Here is a 27,749-nt window from a genome sequence, read left to right as displayed (position 1 = left end):
TGTAGTGGATCATGGGGAGAGAAGGTGGGCATGGTATAGCTCGAGCTCGTCACATCTGGAAAGCTAAGCAGGGTTGGTACTTGGATGGGAGACCATCAAGACTTGCAGAGGAAGGCAATGGCAAACCACCGCTGCTTCTCACACCTTCAAAGGCCCTGGTTGGGGTCCCCATAAATCAGCTGTGATTTGACAGCACTTTATACACCGAATAGCATTAGGTGGCAAAAAGACATTTTAAAGACTAACAAAATGTAACCCAGCATATAACTTTAATGAGCCAGAGCTCACTGTGAATTCACAAAGTGTACATTCATATGAAAGATGTGCTTATATCCAAAGCTACAAGCAACATGGTCTAGATGCAAAATAATCATAGAATCATAGAGTTGGAAGGGACCTTGGGCCATCTAGTGCAACACCCTGCACAATACAGGAAATTCACAAATACCTCCCTCACCCCAGTGACTGCCGTTCCATGCCCAGAAGATGACAAAATATGATAAATGGATACAAACCTTGTATTAAAAAAGATTATAGGCCCTGGTCATACGGGCCAGATAACGCGGTGGGAAGGCGTGGCTGCCTGATCACACGGTCCCCCGAGTCTTCGTGCTTCGGCTGTTAGCTGGCGATCACATGGTGATGCTGCAGCGTGGCAAAGAAGCGGCGTGATCACACAAGCGTTTCGTGTTTGTGTGCATGCGCATTTCCGCAGAGCAGCACTGCTTTCAGTTTCGTGTTTGGGGCATGCACTTACGAAAAACATCCGGTTTGCGATGGGACGTGGACAGGCGCCGGATGCCACGGGATACTAGCGCTCCCGCGATCAGACGCCTGATCTTCCAGGGCATTCTGTTGTTGATCAAAAAGTCATTACTTGAGGGTAGCAGCATTTCAGAGGGATTGGGGGCTACAGCAGGAAGGGGGGGCTGAGAAAGCCACACTCTTCAGGTAGAGCCAGTCTGGTGTAGTGGTTCCCCACTCCTCCACTTGCACCTGGCTGGATGACCTTGGGAAAGCCGTAGTTCTGGCACAGCTGTTCTTGAAAAAAGAGCAGTTTCTGTCCGAGCTCTCTCAGCCCCACCAACCTCACAGGGTATCTGTTGTGGGGAGGGGAAGGAGTTTGTAAGCCGCTCTGAGACACCTTTGAGTAGTGAAGGGCGGGGTATAACTCCAATCTCCTCTTCTCTCAAGAGCCGTTTCTATCAGAGCTCTCTCAGCCCCACCAACCTCACAGGGTATCTGTTGTGGGGAGGGGAAGGAGTTTGTAAGCCGCTCTGAGACACCTTTGAGTAGTGAAGGGCGGGGTATAACTCCAATCTCCTCTTCTCTCAAGAGCCGTTTCTATCAGAGCTCTCTCAGCCCCACCAACCTCACAGGGTATCTGTTGTGGGGAGGGGAAGGAGTTTGTAAGCCGCTCTGAGACACCTTTGAGTAGTGAAGGGCAGGGTATAAATCTAATATCTTCTGCTTCTTCTTCCAGAAATCCTACATTGCTACAGATCCAAGCCTATTCTCCCTACAAAACACCTCAAAGACTCTAATACGAAATCTACAGGTGACAGATATCAGATATCAGTAACCATGGAGAAATTGTTAATTAGGAGGTTGAACTCTACGGCATTATAACCTGGTGACGTTCCAACCTTCTCCAAACCCTGCCTTCCAAAGGCTTCACCCCCCAAAACGCCAGTAATTTCCCACCCCGGAGCTGGCAAGCCTGCACAGGGCTCATACCACCCCTGTGCTGAAAGATCTGCACTAACTGACCATCCGCTTCTGGGGTGTGTGAAGAAATGCATTATTTCCTTTGGATGTTTGAACTGAGTAAAACCTTCACTCTGAGTTTTAAAAGCCCCCCCCCCTTTTCTGGGCAGAGAGCAAGACAAGAGGGGAGGAAGTCAGTCCATGGCTTTTCAGGCTCACCTCTTAAGAAATGGTAATAGGTCTAGACAATGGGACGGCCAACTCCACCCCCCTCCTTCAAGCAGGGAACAGAGATTTCGAGGAATTAAATACTCGAGACTTCAGGAAGGAAATTTCTGGAGACTCCCAGAAAAGCTCCTCTGACCTGGCCTGTTGGTCTTAAAGGTGTATATTTGTGGGTATCATCGCAACGACAAGCAGGCTATTATTCTGGTCTGCCTTAATTTTCCATCCTGCTTTTAATTCCTACCCTTACCCAACGGAGCATGCACACATTATTCTGGTCTGCCTTAATTTTCCATCCGAAGAGAGCTCAATCCCCCCCACTTTATTGTATTTAATATAGTGTTTTATTCTTACGACTTCTGAGCAGACTATAGATTCAGACGGGCAGCTGTATTGGTCTGAAGCATCAGAACAAAGTTTTAGTCCAGTGGCACCTTTAAGACCAACAAAGTTTAATTCAAGGTATAAGCTTTTGTGTGCAAGAAGAAGAATCTGAAGAAGTGTGCTTGCACACTAAGACATACCTTGAATTAAACTTGGTTGGTCTTAAAGGTGGACTTAAAAGAACCGGCAGTTTTCCTTGTATGGGGAGCTCCCCCGTTTACTTCTCTCTGCTGTGAAAACTACCCAGGTATTCATCTCCTCAGCTTCCTGCTTTTAATTCCTACCCTCTCATAAGTGCTAAGTTTTTGTCAGCACCTTTGAGAAAAGGGAACTTTGGCCTCACTATCCCTTTGGAAGGAAGTCTGAGGCCAGTGGCACCTTTCAGACCAACAAAGTTTTATTAATGTCTTTAACAAACCCTTTAGTGCCTACACACGAAAGCTTATGCCCAGAAGAATTAAACTTTGTTGGTCTGAAAGGTGCCACTGGGGCCCTCAGACTTTATTGTTGTGACCAAGGCTCCCTCTAAGCTGTGGAGTCTTGTGAGCAAATATTCTACTTTGTGGGCTACTGGCATTAAAGTTGTGAGGGAGCAATTTGGCGACTGCATAAATCAGTTTGCTCTGGAGCCGTCCCTTCCTGAGCGGAGACAAAAAATGTGTGATCCGGAGGCTAAAGAACTGTGAGCTGGCTCACACTAACTCCGCTTAGAGGGAACACTGGCTGTGACTGTCAGTCACGTAGAGGGGAGACACCTTCGCGCTTCGGCTCTTTCCGCCACGATCTGTCAATCTTTCTCGGCCCTTCTTTTCCGTCGTCCCCTTCAGCGGCGCGTAAGGTGCTGTGTCCTTCAGCTGAAGCTAAGGCCGAGTCCCAGCCGGCGACCAGCACCGCGCACCTCTCGCCCGCCATGGCCTCCGTTTCCGAGCTCGCGTGCATTTACTCCGCGCTGATTCTCCACGATGACGAGGTCACCGTCACGGTGAGGAAGCGGGGAGGCCGCGTAGGGCAGAGCGCATGCGCGGGGACCGGGGGAAAGCAGAGCGCATGCGCTAGTCGTGGGGGCCTCGTGCCGCTCTGGTTGGGGCGCGCACGTGAAGGAGGCAGCCGCTGCCCCTGGTGGGTCGGGGTTGCCAGACTCCAGGTGCTGGCTGGAGATCTCCCGGAACCAACTGAGTTTCGGGTAAAAGAGTTCAGTTCTGGAGAGGATGGTAGCTTTGGAAGGTACTTATACCCCACTGAGGTCTCTCTCCTCTCCAAAACATCGCCTCCCCCCGGCTCCACCTCCAAAATCTCAAGGCAGAATGCATTAAGGGTACGTGGTTCCTCATAGTCCTTGCCAAGTAGCTGCGCAGGAGCGTCACCCTTTGCACGCTGCTGATGAAGTGGGCGAGGAAGGGTCGTTTGTTTCGGGGCTCGGAACTGCTTCGTGGGAGAGGCGAGCTGCTGTCTGAATCACGGCTTGTCCACCCGATGGTGAAATCCTAAATGCAAGCCCGTGAGGCTAGGGGTGCCAACTCTAGGTTGGAAACGCCCGGGGAGGGGCTTCAGATGGGTAGAATATCCAAGACACTACTTTCCAAGGCCTTACTTTTCTCCAGGAAAACTGATCTCTCATCAGGAGATTGGCTGAAATTCTGGGAGACCTCCAGGCCCCACCTGGATGATGGCAACCGTCACTGTGATGATTATTATTAGACTTTTCCACTGGGAATAGGCAGAGTTGGGTTGACTTTGCAGCTCCTTCTGGGACTTTGAGTCTCTTTCTGTCTCTCATCAGCTGCTGGATGACCTCGGGCAAGCCATCGATCTGCCAGAGCTGTTCTCGCAAGAGCAGTCCTCGAAAGAGCTCTCTCAGCCCCACCTACCTCAAAGGGTGTCTGTCGTGGGGAGGGGGAGGGAAAGGGGCCTGTAAGCTGCTCTGGGTGGGGTATAAATCCACGCTTGTCTCCTCTCTCTCTCATCTATTTCAGAATCAGTAGCAGAAAGGAAGTCCTGAGCAGGGTTTTTAAAAGAATTGGATAGCATCAGCACAGGCCATATTTTATGCACACCTCGGAGAAATCAAGGGGGTGCCCTTAGTGACACTACTGGCAGCAGCTTTGTCTCTCATCGGAACCTGAATAGACTTATATCACAACAGCCTTGTAACATGTCAGGCTGAGAGTGTGAGTGTCTGGCCTATGATCCCCTAGCAGGCTTGCATGGCAGAGTGGGGGTTTCAATCCGAGTTTGATACTCTTAACCAGTAACCCACACTGGCTCTCCACAGAAAGTCTGTGTGAGAAAGCAGAATGACCATGCGCGTGGGACCCACAGTAAGGAGGTCCCTGGAACGTGCTGCTTCTGCTGAATAAAGGAGTCCCCCCCCCCCCAGTAAATGCTGTTTCAAAAGCAGGCTGGATAGTTCTTGCTTTTGTGCAGCTTTTCTCACTGGTTTAACCTATGCTGAAAGCTTCAATTCTGGAAAGCTTTTGCACCAATGGGCACGTTAGCAGGAAACAAAGGAGTATTATAGCACCTGGAAGACTCCATGTGTATTAGCACTGAAATAGGAGGTTGGGACATACAAGAGTGAACAGATAGATGTACCTTCTGGCATCCCTGAAGGGGGCCTTCTTGGGGAACAGCACTCAAGGCTGCTGACTCTGATAGGAAAACTGCATTTTGTGCTGCTAATCCAGCAGTTAAGCCCATTTCCTTTGTCACTCAGTGAAACTGCAAGCCTTTTTAAAACTGCCACAAGTTGTTTGTGCCATAGAGAATCTGCACATATGCTTTTGCTCAGTGTTGCCAATTGTTTTTTTCCCCCCTGTCCATTGTTGGTGTGGGGATTTAACCTCCCAAGATTTCTCCCTGAAAAGTCTTGTTGCAGAGAAGAGGGCTTCTTAAGTAAGCAACCCCCACATTGAAGGACTTTCATTTTATAAGAACATCTGAAGAGCCCTGCTGGATCAGACCAACAGCCCATCTAGTCCAGCATCCTTTCTCACACAGTGGCCAACCAGTTCCTCGAGAGGGCAGAAAGGCCGAGGACTTCCCCTCATAAGAACATCAGAAGAGCCCCGCTGGATCAGACCAGTGGTCCATCTAGTCCAGCATCCTGTCTCACACAGTAGCCAACCAGTTCCTCTGGACAGCCAACCACAAGGCATAGTGGCTGAGGTCTTCCCCTGATGTTGCCTCCTGGCTCTGGGATTCAGAGGATTAGTGCCTCTGAATGTGGAGGTTCCCTTCAGTCACCATGCTAGTTGCTTGCCACTGATACACTGATCCTCCATGAATCTATCTCATCCCCTTTTCAAGCTGCATTTCTATAGCACCCTCCCACCCAAGTAGTACCAAGAGCAAGTGTTTTGTGGGGGAGGCATTCAGTGGGAAGTATTCATTTGTAAGGCGTGCACAAAGAGGTTTCATATCACAGTAGTACACATGAGGAAAACAGTTGTAAAATCACACAGCCTTGTGGGTTTCTAAACACATTAGTGTCCGACTCGGACCCTTGCCTTTGGAGTTGAGGCACTGGATCTCTAATTGCAATCATGGGTTACTGATGTACATAGCTTGCTTGTTACCCCTCTGCTTATTTCTGTTCTCTTGCCTATTGTCTCCCTGTTACATATAACACCTGCTGGCATGTTATCAATCTGTTCACAAGGGCCTCCTCTGCCATTCTTTGCAGGGGGGAGGTTGAGTGATTGTAGATTAGCTGCACTATGGAACACTTATCAATGTAAAATTCCATGGACCGATGGGAAGCTTTCGCTTTTCAACCTTCTCATGGCCTTCGAGAAACTCTAGAATGATAAACATTCTCACCATTGTAATTGTCTTGTATTACTGCACCTGCTGACTATGTAATGCTGACGTATGAATGAGGGCTGAACCATAGTTCTTGTAATTTCCAACTTTGTGATATTCTTTAGCTCTGGCAAAGAGTTTCAACTTGAAAGCAACTTTTCTGATCTCTAAATTAAAGCCTGATTAAAAAGGGCTTATTTTGTCTGAGGGTTACTGTGCGAGCTGACTATTAGAGAAGTTCTCTTCCCCCCCCCCAAAAAAACAGGGTCCTTTCTAAAAATTATTATTAGGACAGTGGGGGGGGAAAACTTCATTTAAAAATCAAGTAATCAGAGGACTGGTTAGGATATTTGACCTCTTTTAGATTCAGCCATTGGAGTAACCCTTGGATATGATGATGATATGAGATTAGATTTATACCCTGCCCTTCACTTGGAGTCTCAGAGTGGTTTACAAACTCCTTTCCCTTCCCCTCTCCACAACAGACACCCTGTGGGTGGGGCTGAGAGAACTCTGACACAAACTGCTCTTTCAGGAACACCTTTGCCAGAGCTTGGTCATCCCAGCAGCTGCAAGTGGAGGAGTGGGGAATCAAGCCCGGTTCTCCCAGATTAGAGTCCGCGCACTTAACCACTACACCAAACTGGATATGTGTGCCATCCGTTTCTGTTGTGAGGGAGCAGTAGTATCTAGCCATTGCTTTTGTTAAATATTCTTGTGTTCTTGTTTAGGAGGATAAGATCAATGCACTTATCAAAGCAGCAGGAGTGAACGTTGAACCGTTCTGGCCAGGTCTGTTTGCAAAGGTAAGACCCATGAGGAAAGTGTCAGCTGGCTGGTCAATGCCACTGATTTCAAGGTTGGGTCTCAAGGGGGAGGGGGGGAGAAATTGGCACATTTCCCCTGTCTGAAGTTTACTGATATTGATATTGTTTTTGGATTTTTTTAGTCCAGTGGCACCTAGACCAGAAGTTCCCAAACTTATTTGGCCTACTGCCCCCTTTTAAGAATTTTTTTTTTTTGAACTCAACGCCACTCTGGAAATCTACTTTCAAAAAGTGGACAAAAAGATGCAGTGACAAATTTGCACCCAAGGCTCCTACCACCCACCTGGATTGATCCAGCGCCCCTCAGGGGGTGGTATTGCCCACTTTTGTGCGCGCACACACACACACACACACACACACATATCTTCAGATAGGTATTCGAAGAAGTGTGCAGGCGCTTGGACACTTATACCCAAAATTAAACTTTGCTGGTCTTAAAAGTGCCACCGGACTCAAACTTTGTTCTGTTATTTCAGACCCGCACGGCCACCCACTTGTTGAATCTATTGATATTCTAGACATTTTTTTCTGCTTTGGGACATTAGTCATTCTGTTTAGTTTTTTGAGGTTTTACTAGTGGGCTAAATTTTACACAGTTGTCTCCCCCCCCGCATACTTGTAGGGCAGTGATAAAGTAGGGGGACCTTTTCTGTTGGGCGGTCATAGTGTATTCTTTCATCATTGCTAGAGGGGCAACCTGTCAGTGCAGAAATGAAATGTTGCAGCAAACATGCACCGGCATTAATCTTCCTGTGTTGTTTTGCACCTTGACCAGGCTTTGGCCAACATCGACATTGGAAGCCTCATCTGCAACGTCGGAGTGGGCGGTGGTGCTCCAGCTGCTGCGGCCCCGGCCGGAGGAGGGCCCCCCGCGGGGGGTGCCGCTCCTGGTAAGTGTGCACTCTGGGACAGTTGAGTGGGGTAGGTCTCTGGCCCCAGCTGTTGCCAACCTAGTGGTTCGAAAGCAAGAAATTGCAAGTAGATAATTAGGCACCGCTTCAGTGGGAAGGTGACAGCGTTCCGTGCGCCTCGGCGTTTAGTCATGCTGGCCGCAGGTCTTCGGACAGTGCTGGCTCTTCGGCTTGGAAACGGAGATGAGCACCGCCCCCTAGAGTCGGATTCAACTGGCTTTCGAGCAAGGGAAACTTTTACCTAGCCCTTAGATGCCAAGAAGATTTTGGGTGGGTATAGACTTTCGTGAGTCAGTGCTCCCTTCATCAGATAGACTCTCAAAAGTTTATGCCCCAAGAATCTTGTTACCTATGTGGTGGGTTCCACTCATGTTTTTTTGACTTACATGTGAGACCTCGAAATGAAATCATATAAAATAAACTGCCTCTAATACTTGGGGCTGGGTGTCTCTGGGAACCCAATTACAGTAATCTGACGAGAAGGTACTGGAGGCAGTGGTCTCTGTGCTGAGTCGATGTATGGAGGTTGGTCAGGTGGCTGAGAGAGAACAAGCTAAAACTGAGTCGGTACCAGATGTAGCAGATTCAAGTCCAGTGGCCCCTCAGAAACCAAGAAAGTTTTTTTGAGGTACAAGCTTTCAAGAATCTCTTTAGTATCTGATGAAGGAAGCTTTGACTCTTAAGAACATAAGAACATAAGAGACGCCAATGTTGGATCAGGCCAAAGGCCCATCCAGTCCAACACTCTGTGTCACACAGTGGCCAGAAATACCAGTGCCATCAGGAGGTCCAGCAGTGGGGCCAGGACATTAGAAGCCCTCCCACTGTTGACCCCCCCAAGCACCAAGAAGACAGAGCATCACTTGCCCCAGAGCCCCTAGCTATACCTTGTGGCTAATAGCCACTGATGGACCTCTGCTCCATATGCTTATCTAATTCCCTTTTGAAGCCATCCATGCTTGTAGCACCCACCACTTCCTGTGGCAGTGAATTCCAAGTGTTAATCACTCTTTGGGTGAAGAAGTACTTCCTTTTATCCGTTCTAACCCGACCGCTCTGCAGTTTCATGGAGTGCCCACGAGTTCTTGTATTGTGAGAAAGGGAGAAAAGTACCTCTTTCTTTACCTGCTCTTTCCCATGCATAATCTTATAAACCTCGATCATGTCACCCCTCAGTCGTCTTTTCTCCAAGCTAAAGAGCCCTAAGCGCTTTAACCTTTCCTCATAGGGAAAGTGTTCCAACCCTTTTATCATTCGAGTTGCCCTTTTCTGCACTTTTTCCAAAGCTATAATATCCTTTTTAAGGTGTGGTGCCCAGAACTGCACACAGTATTCCAAATGAGGTCTCACCATTGATTTATATAGGGGCATTATTATATTGGCTGATCTGTTTTCAATACCCTTCCTAATAATCCCCAGCATAGCATTGGCCTTCTTTATTGCAGTCACACACTGTCTCGACATTTTCAGTGAGTTATCTACTACAACTCCAAGATCTCTCTCTTGATCTGTCTCTGCCAGTTCAGACCCCATCAATGTGTATTTATATTTAGGATTTTTGGCTCCAATGTGCATCACCTTGCACTTGGCCACATTGAACCCCATTTGCCATGTTGACGCCCACTTGCCCATCTTTGACAGATCCCTTTGGAGTGCCTCACAATCCTCACTGGTTTTCACCACCTTGAACAACTTTGTATCATCCGCAAATTTAGCCACTTCACTGCTTACTCCCATCTCCAAATCATTAATGAACAAGTTAAAAAGCAGTGGACCAAGTACTGATCCCTGCGGTACCCCACTGCTTACCACCCTCCACTGAGAAAATTGCCCACCTACACTCACTCTCTGTTTTCTTGAAAGCTTATGCCCCCCCCCAAATCTTGTTGGTCTCCAAAGTGCTGCTGGACCAGCTGTTCTACTGCAGACCAACACAGCTGCAACCAAACAGCCCCCTTCGTTCTGATGGGCTTTTGTCTTTTTCATGTTACGGTGAGACTTGTGTATTGCAATCCCCAGCAGTATCTCTGTGATGGTGTGTGAATTGCCTTTATTCCCTGACCCGTTTAACAGCAGAGCTTTGCTTAGGAAGGGAAGTGGAATCTCACCCCCTGGCCACTATTGCCTCCTGCGATCCACACGGGTCCTGCAGTCCCAGGAACAATCGTTCCACGATGTGAAAGAGTCTGTGGGAAGAAAACCTGACCCTCTGTTGGCTGCACTTAAGCGAGCTGCAGTTGAAGGTTTGGGTGTTTTAATCTGCCCTATTTTCTTTCCTAGCTGAAGAGAAGAAAGAGGAAGAGAAGAAGGAGGAGTCGGAAGAATCTGATGATGACATGGGCTTCGGTCTCTTCGACTAAGCTGATTTTTTGTATTCTTTTACAATAAAGATACAAATATTTAAGTGAAGTAATAGACGATTCCTTTCAGTACTACAAGGCAGCAAGTGACAGTTAAGAACATCAGAATAGCCCTGCTGGATCAGACCAGTGATCCATCTAGTCCAGCATCCTCTCTCACACAGTGACCAACCGGTTCCTCTGAAGAGCCAACAACGGGCATAGAGGCCGAGGACTTCCCCTGATGTTGCTTCCTGGCGCTTTGATTCAGGGGATTAGTGCCTCTGTGGAAGTTCCCTGGCTGGCTGTGATCTAAGCTCACTGTAATGAATGATTTTGCCCTTCATCCCCAAAGCCTTTGTGTAAATTCAGTGTGGTTACTGACCTTTTTGCCACTCCCCTTAAAGGTGAAATTGGCATGGTCTTGCACCAACGTGATCCGCCTAGCATGTTGCCTGGACCTCAGTTTAAGTATTCTAAAAATGGGTTCAGCTTGGGGACTCCCATTATAGTCAGTCTGCTCTGCAGTGGCATTTACCCTCTGCTGAACTGCAGGCCAGAAGGTAGGTAGTTCAGCAGTTCGAGACCCAAGTGCCGCATGACGGAGTGAGCTCCCATCTCTGGTCCCAGCTCCTGCCAACCTAGCAGTTCAAAAGCAAGAAACTGCAAGTAGATAAATAGGTACCGCTTTGGTGGGAAGGTAACACAGTGTTCCGTGCCCCTCGGTGTTTAGTAACGCCGGCCACATGACCACGGAAACTTCTTCAGGCAGCGCTGGCTCTTCGGCTTGGAAACGGAGTTGAGCACTGCATCCCTATTGGATTTGTCTGGCTTTCGAGCAAGGGAAACCTTTAACTTTACTAGGATATGAATAAGATGCTGGACTCTTGCAGCACTACTAAACTACAGTTCAACAAGTCTGGCGGGGACCCCTTTGCTTCATATTTCCTGCACAGGCTATTAAGTGAGTCGTGACTCATGAAAGTTCCTATCCTGCCACAAATTTTGTTAGTCTTTGAGATGCTACTGGACTGTCTGGTCCGAATGAATGGTGCCATTGAAGTTAAGGGTACCGGTCTCTGGTTTTGCCATCCTTTTGACGTGAACTGCAGAGTCAGTACAGTAGTGGCCGTGTCAACAAAAGTTACTTTTAAAAGCTTAACTTTAAGAAATGGTATGTCAGTTGATTAAGAAGAGACACCCTGCTTAGGAGCCAACCTATTGGGAACAAAATTACTTTTCACTGTCCCCCCCCCCCATTGAAGCAGCCCAATAGGGTTTTAAGAGTCCACTAGCCAGCCCCACTTAATACTGAACTGGTCAGATGAATGGTCTAATTTTACTTCTGTGTGAATGCTTTGTTTGTGTACAAGGCTTGAACGTGCTGCTGCTTCCCTGTGCCATTTATCCTTGACAGCTGTGGTTGTGCGGCTCTGCAGGCTAGCATGTTATTCATATCCTCTGCACAGGGACTCTGTGCATCACAGTGACTCCGCCTGGGTGCCAGTCTCCAACGCAGGAGTAAACAGTGAATCTGTAATTAAAATCGTAACAGCTGCTGAGCTCTTTCTGTTAAGGAGAGGGGGCACAGAGGTTTACACTTCAGGGAAGTAGCAGAGTTTCATAAGAAGCACAAGTGCTGGAGATGTATGGCAAAACCGGAGGGGTGTGTGTGTATGTGCAGAGGAAATGCAAGAGGAATAGCGCAGCACAGGGGTGTCAAATGGGGCCTGAATAGGCCCATCAGCAGCTAGTGCAAGGGAGGGAACAGGAGAATGTTGGGGGGGGGGAGTGGGTGGAGCCATTCCGATTGTGGCTTCAGCATGGCGGGAACCTCAGCAGCGTGGGAGCGTCTCCCCAGTGCTGCACCACTGGCTCTCCAGTACGTCCATACGGGTTTTCATTTGCACCCTGCCCCCCAGCCCACGGGGCCTTGCAGTGAGGATACACCAACTTGGGAGTTTACCAGCTGCTGTCCTTGATTCAGTTTTTATCTCCTGCACTCATGGCCCGGCCCAGCAAACTGACATTTATGTCAGATCCGGCCCTCGTAACAAGTCTGACATCTCTGGTCTAGTACAAGATAAATGACATTGACTGTTCACAACAGACTAATAATGGAGACTAGCATTAAAGCTGCCGCTGGGAACAGTCACGGTTATTTCATGCATTTTTTCCTGAGTCTTCCGGCAACAGCCGAAGCACCCATAAGAAAACTTGTGTTTTGTGTGTTTTGTGTTGAATCTCAATCGTCCTCTCGTGTTGTGACCTCACTCTAAAATTCTCTCTGTGCTTACTGAAACAGACCGGTCGATTAAGGACACTTCACGTTTCTGTTGAACAACTTACTGGGTATATCAAAGCGATTACTCGCTGGTCTTTTAAGGTGCAACAAAGAATTCCTGCCTAGCCTACTGCAACGTCATTCGTGCTCCATCTAGGGTGCTGCTTACATCTTCCTTACAGATATTTCTCCTCTTCCCCTTCCTTCCAAGGAAGAAATGAACTTAAGGCTGGCTGTTCAGTTTAGAAGCACAGAGACATTTATATCAAGAAGCTGTTGGTGGTTCTGAAAACCTCGTGATAAATAACAAGTGCTTGCCTATGAGAAAGGTATACAAGTTAGCCTCCAAGATGTATCAACACTTTGCCATGAAGAATGGCTAATGTGGGGCCACCAATTCACACTGGCAAGTTGCTGTTAAGTCACACAGCTGACTCGATTCTATGTGTCTCCAGGTTCACCATCCTGCATTTTAAATTAAGTTTAATTAAAATTCAGGCCTGGGAGTTTCCAGAATTTCTCCCAGCCCTCTTGTTTACTTAAGCAGTGGTTCACAAATGTCACTGAGCACCCTTCAAGCTTTCTCTGCCGTACACTCCACACGACTCCTGTGTCAGAAGCAAGAAGGGCTTCTGGGAAACCTTGCAAACGAGACCTGAGATCTCAAATGCAAGGGATCGATGAAGCCTTTTTTGGCCCCAAATAGGCACAGCCCCTCACAATCGATACATGATGAAGAAGAGACTGGATTTATATTCCGCCCTTCACTATCCAAAGGAGTCTCAGAGTGGCTTATAAACTCCTTTCCCTTCCCCTCCCCACAACAGACACCCTGTGAGGTAGGTGGGGCTGAGAGAGTTCTGACAGAAACTTCTTTTTCAAGGACAGCACTTATCAGAACTATGGCTTGCCCAAGGTCATCCAGCAGCTGCGAGTGGAGGAGTGGGGAATCAAACCCGGTTCTCCCAGATTACAGTCCGCACATTTAACCACTACACCAAACTGAAGATGGTGGTGTGCCAGAAGACACCAGGGGTGGGAGACAGATGAGGTGGGAACTTGACCGGACCAGTGTTCCCTCTAAACTGAGTTGGTGTGAGCTATGTCACAGTTTTTTTAGCCTCCAGCTCACAGGTTTCTGTCTTAGCTCAGGAAGGATGGCTCCAGAGCAAACTAAGGCTGCGATCACACACACTCAATAATCCACTTTCAAACTGGATTTTTCCAGTTCACACAGTAAAAATCCAATTGGAAAATACATTGAAAGAGGACTGAAAGTGGATTATTGAGTGTGTGTGATCACACAGCCTAATTCATGCAGTAGCCAAATGGCTCGCTCGCAACTTTAATGCCAGTAGCTCACAAAGTAGAATTTTTGCTCACAAGACTCCACAGCTTAGAGGGACCAGGCACACCACTATTGGTAATAGCAGAAAAGAGCCAAGAGTCCAGGAGCACCTTATTAAAGACTAGCAAAATTTGTGGCGGGGTAGGAGCTTTTGTGAGTCACCGCTCACTTCTTCAGACAGTGACTCACAAAGCTCATCCCCTGCCACAGATTTTGTTAGGTGCTCCTGGACTCTTGCTCTTTTCTACTGCTACAGACAGATTTAACACGGCTACTCGTCTTGATCTAGCGCTGGTGATGCCTGAGAGTCCTGCCTCGATCCTTTCAGTGGAGAATGTCCCGTTTGCTGAACAAAACAGGTTGCTGTTCGGCACGTGTGGTGGAACCCCTAGATGAGTCAACATGCTGGGGGTCTCTCATTCCCCGCCCCACCCCAAAAAAGTTGTGTACACAGCATGCAAGCAACTGGAAGAAAACAAGGAACTGCAATTTTCTGGTTATCCTCCCTCCACCCAGCTTGCCAAGGGCTGATTTAACAACTCCAGTAGGTTTAAAATATCCATCATGGCTTTAATCTTTATAAATTATATAAAAATGGGGAACATGTATGGTTACAGAACTTTCTTTTCCTTCTAAATGCAGCTCTTGAGTTGCTCTGGTACAAAGCAGCTTTTCTGTTTGTTTGTTTTTTGCTTCCAAGGAAAAATAACAATGCTACAAAAACTGGCACGTTATTCTGGTTGAAGAGAGACCAAGTTCTCTGTTTCTATGGCTACGGTTCTGACCCAATGGTTCACACATCCACATGAAATGGGCGGGGAGGGAAACAGATGAAGAGGACTTTAGTTGATGACTGACGCTTTGAAAATATAGCTTTTTTTTTTAATCTTCTTTCTCTGTAAATTGTGATTAGCATTTTTTTGTGGCATTAAGTGTTCTAATAAAAAAAGTATTCCAGTATGGACAGTCCGCATATATTGCAGGCAAGAATTCTCAGCCCTGAGGTTTCCCAGAATTCTTCACAATATCTAGCTCAGCTCTGCCGCTTGGGTCGTTCTAGATCTGAGGCTTTTTCTCTTTTTCTTTTACAAAGAAATTTAAGTGATTCACATTCCATGTGATGCAAAAACATTTCAAATTGGTTTCCACCGTTCAGGCGTCCGTACAGAGTTCCGTGAAAACTGCTTTTTTAATTTTTTCTGGATCTCAGACCTTCCTTGGCATTGTGGATTATTTTAAAACAAACCCTTGCTTTAAAAGTATGAGGAAAAGAGAAGAGAGCCGACAGGTGTGCCGTTCAGTTAAGCAGGATGGGAATTGCTCGGAACCCAGGACCACGCAGAGACCACCCCTCGTTTCTGCCGGATGGTGGCTCTCCTGGCGAGGGCGCCTCTTTCTCAAGCACGCGACGCAGACGCCTCCGCCTCTAGTGGGGCCTGGACTGGCCGATGGATTTTAGCCTGGCCTGGTCGATAACATCCAGCAAGTTTTTGGCATCCACGGCCAGAGCGTGAGCCGCTGTGAGCATCTGCTTTTTGTACTCCTGCTGCAGGCTGGTCATGACGTACTGCTGAGCCAGCTTCATCTTGTTGATGAGTTCAGCCAGGTCTGAGTTCAAGAGCTTCTGAGCCATCTCAATCTGGCGGGGGCGGGGGGGAGAGGTTCAAGGTTAATGCAAAACATAGCCAAGTACAGCTCATGCACGAAACACATACACACACACACCCTCGAGTGAAAAGCTCACTCGACAAGAAGAGCCCGAGAGTCTGAGTTCTTATCACATAAGTCTTAGTTTTAAATAGTAAATTAGTTTGAGTATAAAGTTAGTTATATGCAATATATAGATACTGAGTTGAAATGGAATGAAATCTCAATGTATTTTATCTCTTAATACGTTTATCTGCAATGTTATAATTTTCTTTAATGAAATAAAAGTTTTGAAAACAAAACAAAAAACAACCCAAGAAGAGCCCGGGAGCTGGATCTTGTTCACCATCCACCACCGAAGAGACTGAGCAATGAACGAGAGGCAAGACTCCACTGGTGGTGGTGGGTGACAAGGGCCGTCACATCACAGGCAGTTGACTGATGGCAAACCTCTCAAGGGGGTTTCAAGGTAAGGTCTGGGCCATTCTGCACTGTCTGAAGGCTAAAGCAGAGAGACAGTGTGGAGAGCCAAGGAAGAACATCAGAAGAGCCCTGCTGGATCAGACCAATAGTCCATCCAGTCCAGCATCCTGTCCCACACAGTGGCCAACCAGTTCCTCTGGAGGGCCAATAACCGGGCATAGAGGCCGAGGCCATCCCCTGAAGTTGCCTCCTGGCTCTGGGATTCAGGGGATCAGTGCCTCTGAATGTGGAGGTTCCCCTCAGCCATCATGGCTAGTAGCCGTTGAGACTTATTCTCCATGAATCTACCTAATCCCCTTTTAACACTGTTTATAAGAACACAAGAAGGAGGAGCTCTGATGATGAGGGCTGCAGTTCACAAAACTGGCTGCTTCGATATAGTTTTTCTATATGGAAGATCAGTGTTCCCTCTAAGCTGAGTTAGTGTGAGCTAACTCAGTTTTTTAACCTCCAGCTCACACATTTTGTCCTTAGCTCAGGAAGGACGGCTCCAGAGCAAACCAATTTATGCAGCAGCCAAATCGCTCGCTCACAACTTTAATGCCAGTGGCTCACAAAGTAGAATTTTTGCTCACAGGACTCCACAGCTTAGAGGGAGCATTGCCCAAGACTCCCCCCCGCCCTTTACAGCTGATAGGCATGATCGGGGCTTTTTTTTGTATAAAAAGCACAGCAGGAACTCATTAGCATAAATAGGCCACACCCAACAGCAGAAATGTATTAGCATATTAGGCCACACCCCTGACAGAGCAGCTCATTAGCACATTAGGCCACACCCCCATGTTACCAGAAGTGTGGTCATCCAGCCACACTCACCTTTTGCTTCTTATTCTGTTTACCTTGTTTGTTGTCAAAACCCAAAGCTTTTTTTGTAGCAGGAACTCCTTTGCATGTTAGGCCACACACCCCTAATGTAGCCAGTCCTAATGAGTTTCTGATGTTGGGTGTGGCCTATTATGCTAATGAGCTCCTGCTGGGCGTGGCCAACTCGGGAACCAGCCGGAACTCCGTTCCTGCGCGTTCCTGCCCCAAAATAGCCCTGGGCATGATGCAGATCTCCAAGGAACTTTTACCAAATAAGGATATCCTGTATAATATTTCATTCTCGCTTCTGGGAGACTTTGATTCAGCCCTTGCAGACGTAAATCGTATCGCCCTTTCATGCGTCTGAATTAATACAGAGGAGTTAGCCGTGTTGGTCTGTCGCTGCAAAATAGTAAAAAGCCCAGCAGCACCTGTAAGGCTAAAACTTTATTGTAGCGTAAGCTTTCGATAAACACAGCTCTCTTCATCAGAGGCATCTGACGAAGAGAGCTGTGTTTCTCGAAAGCTTATGCTACAATACAGTTGGTTAGCCTTAAAGGTGCTGCTGGGCTTTTTACAATTTTGAAATTAACACAGGCTCCTCTCCCCCTGCTCCCGCCTGGAGTAGGAGCATGCCGGCACTTGAGTGGAGGCACTCCGTTCTCTGCCTTGGAGAGAGCTTCTGATGCAAACCATTGCAGAGGAGAAGCGTCTGACACCAGTCCAATCCAACTCTGGTCACTTGGCTCCTGCTTCTGACTTGTATAACTGAGGTGAAGGGTGCAGTGGCAATAAGGATCTGTTGCCCAGCTGCATTTTTTACCTGTTCACAGAGTTCAACCCAGTAAAAGAGGATTTTCTACTCTTCCAAAGAAAGTGTTCAGGGCAGAGTACTGATTCAAACCACTGCAACGTATTGCCAAGACATAAGGTATGCATGTGGTGTGTTATTTCAGGGGTGGGGCAAGAATGTGTACGCTGTATCGAGGGAGGGCTCGGCCAGTTAAGAATTAAACATCCGACACTAACAGGGAAGGGGGGCCATGGCTCAACGGCAGAGCATCTGCTTGGTGCCCAGAGCGTCCCGGGCTCAACCTCCGGCGTCTCCCGTTAAAAGGATCAGGGGGGAAGTGATCTGAGAGACCTCTCTCCGCCGGAGACCCTCGAATGCCACTGCCCGTCTGAACAGACAATACTGGCTCTGACAGACCGGAGGCCCGATTCTGTGTCAGGCCGCTTCGTCTGTTCTGTGCCAAGGATCCGTACTGCTGTGATAGGAGACCTTCACTTACCTCCCTGTGAGTACTAGTTGGGAGTACTGGGATGGTCTCATCTACAGTTGCCAGCAGAGTTCTTAGCGCTAAACCAACCTCCTGGTCAAAGACAAGAACCGGAGACAGACTGATTAGCATCAGACAGAGGCAATACACGCCGGGCTCTTCCTCGAGCGAGAGAAAGGCTCCCCCCCCCTGTATTAGACAAGGGTTCTGCACTTAGTTGACTGGACCGACAGGACCCAATCCATTAAAACAATAAGCACACTCCCCCTTCCTACTAGTAAATGTAGCACACCTGAGAGAGAAGTTCATGTTCAGCCTACTCCTTGCTGTGTTAGTTTCTTTAGTGTGTGTGTTACAGGGCTTCTGACTTAATGGTGGTGACCCTAGGAATTCACGTCCTCCCAAACATCCTATTGTTCGCAGCCTTGCTCAGGTGTTGCAAATGGAGAGCCCTTGTGGCTTCCTTGACCGAGTCCATCCATGTCAGGGTGGGTCTTCCTCTTTTCCCGCTGCCTTCGGTTTCTCCTAGCACTGCTGTCTTTCCCAGTGACTCTTGTCTGCTCAGAACGGGACCAAAGTACGAGAGCCCCAGCTTATGGTCATTTTCACTGCTAGGGCGAGTTCAGGCTTTCGCTTCTCAGGCTTTTACAAGTTTAACGCGCACAGGAGCCCAGGACAGACGGGAGCATCCCATAAGGCGATCCTCCGGCTTCATTTCCCCACCTTTGGAACTGACTACCAAATTTCCCTTCTGTTTAGGGTTGCCAGGGGTCCTCTGACTGGGGAGTTCCGGGGGTGGGCGGGGACGTTGGCGACACGCTGACATCACTTCCAGGAGTGACATCATCACACTGGTAACATTGGGGCGATGCTTTACTTTGGGGGCAAAACTCTATGGTTAAAAAAAGCAACAAACCATAGCATTTCGCCCGAAAAGTAGAGTGTCACCCCCGACGGCGCTGACATCCATTCCGGAAGTGATGTCAGGGTATCGACGACATGCGGGTACGGTTGTTTGGGGGCCGCTCGGAGTCCACAAAATAGGGGGATCCCCCGCCCCCACCTTCTGTTGGGCATAAAGACCAGTCCTGGTTCAATGGCCTTCAAACAGATAACTGTCTTTGCATCAGTTGGAGAAATGGTCTCAGGTTTAAGAACGCAGGTCTAATTAGGGTTAGGCTACATCTCAGATACATTAACTGGCGGCCTGGGATATATCTGAAGAGAAGAGAAGATTGGATTTATACCCTGCCCTTCATTCGGAGTCTCAGAGCGGCTTACAAACTCCTTTCCCTTCCCCTCCCCACAACAGACACCCTGTGAGGTAGGTGGGGCTGAGAGAGCTCTTTCAAGGACAGCTCTGACAGAACTATGGTTTGCCCAAGGTCATCCAGCAGCTGCAAGTGGAGGAGTGGGGAATCAAACCCGGTTCTCCCAGATTAGAGTCCGTGCACTTAACCACTACACCAAACTGGCTCTCTACTTTACTGGATATGCTTTCTAAGGTCAGGTTGTGGGGAATTTATTTTACCTTATACTATGAGTTTCTCCCCAATGGGGACCAAACACTTCTTACATCGTTCTCATCTCCTCCATCCTATCCTCACAACAACCCTGTAAGGTAGGTTAGTCTGAGAGCATGTGACTGGCCCAAGGACACCCAGCAAGCTTCCGTGGTAGAGTGAGGATTCGAACTTGGGTCTCTCAGACCCCAGTTGGACACTCTAACCGCTATACCTCCCTGTCTCTCAAATGGTGTCTTCTTACCTTCACCATGGGGACGTACTCCTCTGGTGGAGCTGGCTGGATCTTGCTGGACATCTCGATGACCGCCTTCACCAGGCCAGTGACGTTCTCGTACACCTTGTCATTGGACCGATCCAAGTTGGCCGTTGGGGGAGGGCTGATCTCTTGAGGCTGAATCTGAAAGGAAGGAGGTGGTTTATTCCTCCAGCAGATGGCGCTCGCCTACCTTTTTTTTGTTTTAAAAAGTTTTAACTACCAGAAACTCTCCTCTACAGCTCTGAAGACAGATGTGGTATGCGTTCAGATGGGGCAGCCAACCGAATAAGGAGACGACTGACTCACCCCAGGTTCAAATTCCGTGCTCTGGCACAGAACGTCTCGTAGGGCCTTGAACATGGAGACTGGTCTCCAAACCACCTAAATTCAACGAGAAACACTCCAGGGGAAGGTGTTTAAAGATCGCAGTCTCGCTTTCACTATGCTTCATTTCTTTTCTATAATGTTACCATCTTTTCACCTATGAACCCTTGTAGAGTTGTGACAATAATATTTGAATTGTTAAGCAAAGATGCCAGTGAATAGTCCAATTATCACTCAGTGCCCCTTTCTCCACTGCTCAGAGCATGCCCTCTTTTTGTGAGGACAACACCAGTTGCGGAAAACCTAGTCCCCTCTCCCCACAACACCATACACAACCGGTAAGTGATAAGGTATCCGAAAGACAGATCAAGATGGGTAGCTGTATCAGTCTGAAAGTAGGGGTTCTCACCAATCCGTCTACTGACCCAAATAATATGCTAAAGAGAGCCGCACAACCAGTGACTGTCAGGAGTGTGACTGAGTTTTAATATTTATTGTTGTTTGGATCCCTAACTTGTTTAGTTTTAATTGTATTTATTGGACTGCTTTTGTGATGCTACCCGCCCTGAGCCCGTTTACGGGATGGGCGGGCTATAAATACAAATAATAAATAAATAAATAGCAGTAGGGGAAAAAACGAGTGAGGTCCAGTAGCACCTTAAAGACTCGCCAAATTGGTTGCAGGGAATGAGCTTTCATAAGATACCTTCAGCTCCTCCCCTGCCACAAATCTGGTTCGTCTTTACGGTGCTACTGGACGCTTACTCTTTTCTACAGAGATCAAAGAAGTACGTATGCGTGCACACACAGAAAAACCCACGGGTGTTCTTTACCACTTTGGAATCACACTAGGGGGTTTTCGAGCGAGCACAACAGCGAGCGTTTCTTCAAAAATAAAGGACTGCAGCTTATTTTAGGAGGCTTCCTCTGCAAATCAAAAGGCACCTGGATGCATTTGCCCCTAATTCAAACTAAAAAAAGAATACGCCGTAGCATTTTGTTAGCAACGGATCAATCCAGACTTGGTAGAAGCACGGCTGAGTTGTGGTGATGGTGATAACGGAAAGAGGGGAGGGCGAGAGAATGCAGGAGGGTTTCCTCTACTCACGCTCCCTTCCCTCCCGGCTTTACAGCCCCGATCCTTGCTTGGCCCTCCTGCCTCCTCCCTGCCAGACAGCAGCCTTCTCCTGCAGCAGCCCTGACACAAAAAAATGGCTCTCCTGATCAACAGTTGCTGTAGGAGGGAAGAATGCCCCCCTGCGCCTAAGAAGCAGTGTCTCCTTGGGGTCCATGGTGCCGTTCACAGAAGCCACGCTTTGTGTGAAAAGGTTCCTGGTTCAGTTCTGGCACCTGCAGGGGGGGGGGGGGAGAACCTCTCTCTGCCTAAGTGCCTGAAGACAAAGGTGGTCCTGGTATATTTGGATCCGGGCTGCAGAAACAGCACAAACGACATTGAGGAGGAGGAGGTTGGATTTATACCCCGCCCTTCACAACCCAAAGGTGTCTCAGAGAGGCTTAAAAACTCCTTTCCCTTCCCCTCCCCACAACAGACACCCTGTGAGGGAGGTGGGGCTGAGAGAGCTCTTGACAGAAACTGCTCTTTTTTTCAAGGACAGCTCTTATCGGAACTAAGCCTTGCCCAAGGTCATCCAGCAGCTGTGAGTGGAGGAGTGGGGAATCAAACCTGGTTCTCCCAGATTAGAGTCCACACACTTATTTACTTCACTTATACCCCGACTTTTCTTCCCAAGGGAGACTCAAAGCGGCTTAATGTTGTTCCGCTCACTGCTGTTTTATCCTCACAACAGCCCAGTGAGGTGGGGTCTCTGTAGCATACCTCTGAAAGTGTAAGAACGGCTTTGGGTCTAAAGACCCCTTAAAGTGGCTCTGTGGTAATGCCCACAGCTGCTTTAAACATCCCCACCCTAGCTAGGACCATCACAGAATAACACAGCCATGGTGACCGTCAATGTTCCCTCTAAGCTATGGAGTCTTGTGAGCAAAAATTCTACTTTGTGAGCTGCTGGCATTAAAGCTGTGAGTGAGCGATTTGGCTACTGCATAGATTAGTTTGCTTTGGAGCCACCCTTCCTGAGCAAAGACAAAAATGTGTGAGCCAGAGGCTTAAAAATGGTGAGCTAGCTCACACTAACTCAGCTTAGAGGGAACACTGGTGACCGTGCCCTCCCCCCCCACGAGAACACCCACTCGCTTATGAGGCCGCCTCGAGCGAGTGGGAATTCTGCACGATCGGGCCTGAATATTCGCTGCGGCGACACGAGCACATGCAAAAGACATTCGTGGAGAGCGAAAGCCGCCAACGCACAGCCCGGCCGTCCACACACACACAGAGTGCTTACCCGCCATGGCTAGTGTCGAGCAGAGTTTGAAGGAAGGTTAAAGAAATTTACCAGAAGGGGAAAAAGAAAAAAGAAAAACAAATATTAATGAATGCAGCCAGAGAGACCTGTTAACAAAAAGCCTCCGCTCCACCGCGTGTCCGTACCCATTTCTGCTCAGTGGGGTTAGTGGCTGCTGACCCCCCTGCCCCCCACCCGTGCGTCACAGACACAGAGGGGCTGTACTCGGGGGGACCTGGAGGGAAAGGGTTACTTATCTGCCATGCACCCCAGGACAAGGGAGCATGCAAACAGCCACAGGGCCAAGCCCATCTGGCAAGAAGCAAAGTCATGAAGAATGTGAAAAGGTGAACCCCCCCCCCTTGTGCGTGCCCCACACACCCGACTGGCAGCACAAGAAGATGAGGCAGAGGAAAACCGAAGTCTCTCAGTTTACGAGAGGGGGAAAGTGCTCGGCAGAAGGAATCCTTTAGTCATCTAATTGCCCGGCTCCTGTTTGTAAAGCTTTTCTGGTCACGCCCTTGGCAAAGTTCAGCTGAAGGCTGATTTGGGGGCCGATTACCGACAACCCGCTCAGTTCCTATGCTGAAATCCAAGAGCCCCGGCAGGAGAATTCTTCTGGCTGGCTTGAGATGCGAGCTTCTTAAATGTTCTGCTGTCGTTTCTTAAGCCACTACCGACCCCGCTGTACCACCAAGTCAGCAGCCGGGGTCATCTGTGCTGACCTCCCCCCCCTCCCCGCAAACTGAGCCCAAAAATGCACCCAGGTCCAGCTTGTCCCAGGATTCAGAAGCTTGGCGTTTCTGCTGATGCTTGCAAATGCGGGAATATCTCGACTCAGCCCACAACGGATTGTTTTTGTAAGGCCTAAAAGTCTATGGCAAAAGCCGTCTGTTTTGGTTGGCGGGCTCCAACAAAGCCACGTTCTATTAAAACATAAGGTTCGGTGGCTTCCCAAGAGGGGGCCAGGAAAAGCCACTGCAGGATGGAAGACCGCAAGAGAAGACAACACACACACACACACACAATCCGGCCTCTCCCCAGCAGAAAGCTGCTGTTAATATCCCACCCCCAAACAGTGGAGAATACAGCAAATGGAGGGGGGGGGGACAGTGCTCCCTCTCAGCTGTGGAGTCCTGTGAGCAAAAATTCTACTTTGTGAGCTCCTGGCATTAAAGTTGTGAGCGAGAAATTTGGCTGCTGCATCAATTAGTTTGCTCTGGAGCCCTCCTTCCTGAGCTAACACAGAAATCTGTGAGCTGGAGGCTAAAAAACTGTGAGCTAGCTCACACTCACTCAGCTTAGGGGGAACACTGGGCGGGAACTGTCCTAGTAATCTTTCCCTCATCCTACGGCCTCTCCCCCTCCCCTGCTTTGCGGTGTTTACCCAGCAATTTTAACTGAAAACCTGAAGATTAGCAAATCATCCTTAAAAAAAACCAGAGGGCTGCCAACTTGAAAGACTCTGGCACTGTTTATAACGAAGCAATCTTTCCACAGAGCGGCCAGCTGTGCCCGCTCCGGCTGGCTTCTAACCCCAAGAGACCAGCTCAACCCCGTTTTGAGAGTGAAGGGCACCGCATCCATTTTGCCGGGCCTCTTGGTCTTGGATTCCACGGATGGGAATCAGCCAGGCCTCCCCCTCTAAGTCACCCTCCCCCCCAAGTTCTAAAATAGATTTCCACTTAACCGAGAATCTCCGCTGCGATCACTAAATGGGAACGGGACTCCTGAGAAAGGCCAGGCTGGTCTAGTTTTCCTGAGAAACTAAATTTTTTTGGGGGGGGGGATTGTTCGAGCTGCCTGTGAACTAGAAGAGCTTTTCTCGCTGGTGTGGGATGCTGGCTAATCTGGGGACTGGCTGGGTGCCCCTGGGAACCTCGCGACAGTCACCTGTTTGGTCCTGGCACCCACGAAGCACAGAAATACCTGGACACAGAAAGTGGGCGTCAGAGTTCTAGACAACTGCCCCTGTTAACGTTGCCAGGTCCTCCTTGCCCACCGGTGGGGGGGACGGGACGGGGGGGGGCTAGATCCAGACTGGGAAACTTCTGAAGATTTGGGGATGGAGCCAGGGGAGGACAGGGACCTCAGTGGGATACTATGCTACAGAGTCCACCCTCCAGAGCGTCCAGGGGTCATTTCCTGCAGGAGCACACAGGAACGGAGCTCCGGCAGTAAAGAGCCCAGGGAGCAAGCGCATGCAACAAGCATGCAACAAGCCCCGCCCCATGCTCCCAGCAACCCTCAGTCAGAGCAAGAAGCAGCCCGGTAAGTTACAGAGCCCAAAACAGTCCAGTGGCACCTTTAAGACCAAGATTTATTCAAGTACAAGCTCTCCCTCCTCTGCAAGGACAGAGCTGCACATTCATAGCTAGCAATCCAAAAGAGTCCAGTGACACCTGAGCGGTGGGTGTTGCCTTCTGACACACTTCCGGTGATGCCAGGGGGTGTGGCATATGCAAATAAGGTATGCTAATGAGCTCCTGCACCTCTTTTTCTACGAAATGACCCCTGAGAGCGTCCATTTTCTCCAGGGGAACTGACCTCTGCATAGCTGTGATTGCAGGGGATCCCCAGGTCCCACCTGGAGGCTGGCATCCCCAGCCTTTGTAGACCTATCCTCCAAGATTTCATGCAATCAATTTTGAATTTTTTTTAAGGCAGTTACTTTTCACACCATAGCTTTGTTTGAGTCAGCACTCGTTTACCTGTGTTCTGCCCTCCCCACTCCCCATTTTTTAAATTTATTTTCTCTAACAAATCATGGGAGCATGAATAAACTGTCTCCGGACTAGCCGCCCAGACACAGACTTGCCACTCTCTGGCAAGAAGAAAGGAAGAGGCATGACTCATTTACCTACATACAAGAGGCACACTTAAAACACAACCCAACTAGACAATCGAACATTCCACACTAATTCACTGTACGAGTTTCGAGAACAAGGGCGCTTCTTTATTTGGTTCGTGGCTGCAAGGCAGTTATAAGGAGACAGCGCTCTTTTCTGCCGGAGATTCGCCCAAAACACATCCTGAGCATTTTTTAGAACCACTGTTAAAACATTTTAAAGTTTGTGCTTGTGGTAAGAAGTTAGATTTAAGCCCACCTGGGGACTGAGAAGAACTAGATTTCCACAGAAAGTGATACCCAACATCAGGTAGGCTTAAAATCCAAACACAATCAAAGAGCGAGAGCCGATACTTAAGAGCATCAAGAGTGGCTCAGCAGCGCAATAAAAATGGTGTATCATACGGATCTAAGAAGAGCCCTGCTGGATCAGACCAGAGGTCCATCCAGTCCAGCATCCTGTCTCACACAGCAGCCAACCAAGTCCTCTAGAGGACAAACAACGGGGGCACAGAGGCCAAAACCTTTCTGGCAAGAACCTAAGAAGAGCCCTGCTGGATCAGACCAGGGAGGGTCCATCCAGTCCAGCATCCTGCCTCGTACAGTGACCAACCAGTTCCTCTGGAGAGTCAACAACAGGGCACAGAGGCCGAGGCCTTTCCCTGACAAGAACATAAGAAGAGCCCTTCTGGATCAGACCAGTGGTCCATCTAGTCCAGCACCCAGTCACACACAGTGACCAATCAGTTCCTCTGGAGGGCCAACAACAGGGCAGAAAGGCCGAGGCCTTCATGAGAATATAAGAGCCCTACTTGATCAGACCAATAGTCCATCCAGTCCAGCATCCTGCCTCGTACAGTGACCAACCAGTTCCTCTGGAGAGTCAACAACAGGGCACAGAGGCCGAGGCCTTCCCCTGATGTTGCCTCCTGGCCCTGACTACCCTTTAGTCACCATGGCTAGTAACCACTGACAGACCCTGTCCTCCATAAAAAAAAAGTCCTGCACTGGGGGAAAACAAGGAATGCTGGAAACAGGCCCCAGAGAAGTGGAATCATCACCCGTTTTGCCATTCCTCTGTCACTGGCCACTCCCACTGAAAGCGGCTCCCGCGGAGAACAGGTTCAGGTTTACCATCCTATTAACAAATCCACGTGCGATTTGGGCTTAAGTTTCCAGGCCATTTCCAAGATACACAAGCCAACTCCCAAAGGTATTAGACAGAGTCTGGAAGGCTGGAAGCTGGATTCTGGATGCACAAACCAATCTCACTTAGAGACCCTTCTGGAGATTGGCTAAATCAATATAGCCACACCGCACTGATAGGAGGGGCTTAGTTGCTCATGTCAGAAGTTGCCATAGGCAGGACTTCAGGACGAGGTGGTAAGGCTTCTTGGAGAATGAATACCTTACTTGAATGGGAGGTGCTCTCTGGTCCTCTGAGAAAGATGGAGGCAGCGCCACCTCTGCGGTATGTGGACCAGAAGTTTCCAATATTGCCTGGATAGCGTTCAAGGCTTAATACTGAATAACTGGTTTCTCAGCTGAACAGGCTACCTAATTGGCTCCAGACTCTCTTAATTACACAACAGCACAACACAAATGACACTTTGGCTTCTCCGTGGATAACCAAAACTTTGACAATGGAAACGACTGCTCTGCTGCACAGCACTGTGGTCCTATTTGGGCAAACTGATTGAGAGGGTGGTGGCGACGCAGTTACAGGGATTTCTAGATGACGCTTCCGTCCTTGATCCATTCCAGTCTGGCTTTCGCCCGGGGCATGGGACGGGGAAAGTGCTGGTTGCCCTTACTGACGACCTCCGTAGACATCTGGATCGAGGCAGTGTGGAGGCGCTGTTGTTGTTAGATCTGTCGGCTGCATTTGATACGGTCGACCACTAGCTGCTGGCCCACCGCCTTGCCGACGTGGGGATTCAGGGGCTCGCCCTTCAATGGCTTGTCTCTTTTCTCCAAGGTCGAGGACAGAGGGTTGGGCTAGGGGGGCAGCAGTCCCGGAGGCACCTGCTTGAATGCAGAGTGCCCCAGGGGGCAGTACTCTCCCCGATGCTATTTAACATATACATGCGTCCCCTCGCCCAGATTGTCCGGAGGTATGGGCTTGGGTATCATCGATATGCCGATGACACCCAGCTCTATCTGATGTTGGGCGGCCAGTCGGACTCCGACCCAGAAGATCTTCACTGGGCCCTACAGGCCGTGGCTGGGTGGCTCAGGCTGAGCCGGCTGAAGCTGAATCTGGCAAAGACGGAGGTCGTGTTCCTGGGTCGGGTGGTATGGGATTGGGGCTCCCACTCTCAGCCTTCGATGGGGCTACTCTCGGGCCAGCTTCGGAGGTTAAGAGTTTGGGAGTGCTCCTGGACCCCACCTTAAC

The 27,749-nt window shown here is 48.9% G+C and overlaps 2 protein-coding genes across 2 annotated transcripts in view; one reads left to right on the top strand and one right to left on the bottom strand.

Moving 5' to 3' along the window:
• Window positions 1–3,125: 3,125 nt before the first annotated feature.
• Window positions 3,126–10,264, top strand: RPLP1 (ribosomal protein, large, P1). Its single transcript, XM_015428285.1, has 4 exons — window positions 3,126–3,298; window positions 6,849–6,923; window positions 7,720–7,834; window positions 10,136–10,264. The coding sequence occupies exons 1-4, from the start codon at window positions 3,227–3,229 to the stop codon at window positions 10,213–10,215; spliced, it is 342 nt and encodes a 113-aa protein (XP_015283771.1). The 5' UTR covers window positions 3,126–3,226; the 3' UTR covers window positions 10,216–10,264.
• A 4,138-nt stretch (window positions 10,265–14,402) lies between these two features.
• LOC107124774 (focal adhesion kinase 1-like) overlaps window positions 14,403–27,749 on the bottom strand; it is a 26,738-nt gene continuing 13,391 nt past the window's right edge. The window contains exons 4-7 of the mRNA XM_015428284.1: window positions 22,507–22,515; window positions 19,808–19,963; window positions 18,053–18,133; window positions 14,403–15,465 (exon numbers count right to left, since the gene is read on the bottom strand). Coding sequence (XP_015283770.1) covers window positions 15,253–15,465; window positions 18,053–18,133; window positions 19,808–19,861 — 348 coding nt within the window. The 5' untranslated portion in view covers window positions 19,862–19,963; window positions 22,507–22,515 and the 3' untranslated portion in view covers window positions 14,403–15,252. The remainder of the gene's footprint in view (window positions 15,466–18,052; window positions 18,134–19,807; window positions 19,964–22,506; window positions 22,516–27,749) is intronic.

This window comes from Gekko japonicus, unplaced genomic scaffold (genome assembly GCF_001447785.1).
Source record: "Gekko japonicus isolate JY-2015 unplaced genomic scaffold, Gekko_japonicus_V1.1 scaffold2635, whole genome shotgun sequence".
Lineage (NCBI taxonomy): Eukaryota > Metazoa > Chordata > Lepidosauria > Squamata > Gekkonidae > Gekko > Gekko japonicus.
The sequence above is the reverse complement of the archived record's forward strand: the minus strand, read 5'-3'. Positions and strand labels throughout refer to the sequence as shown.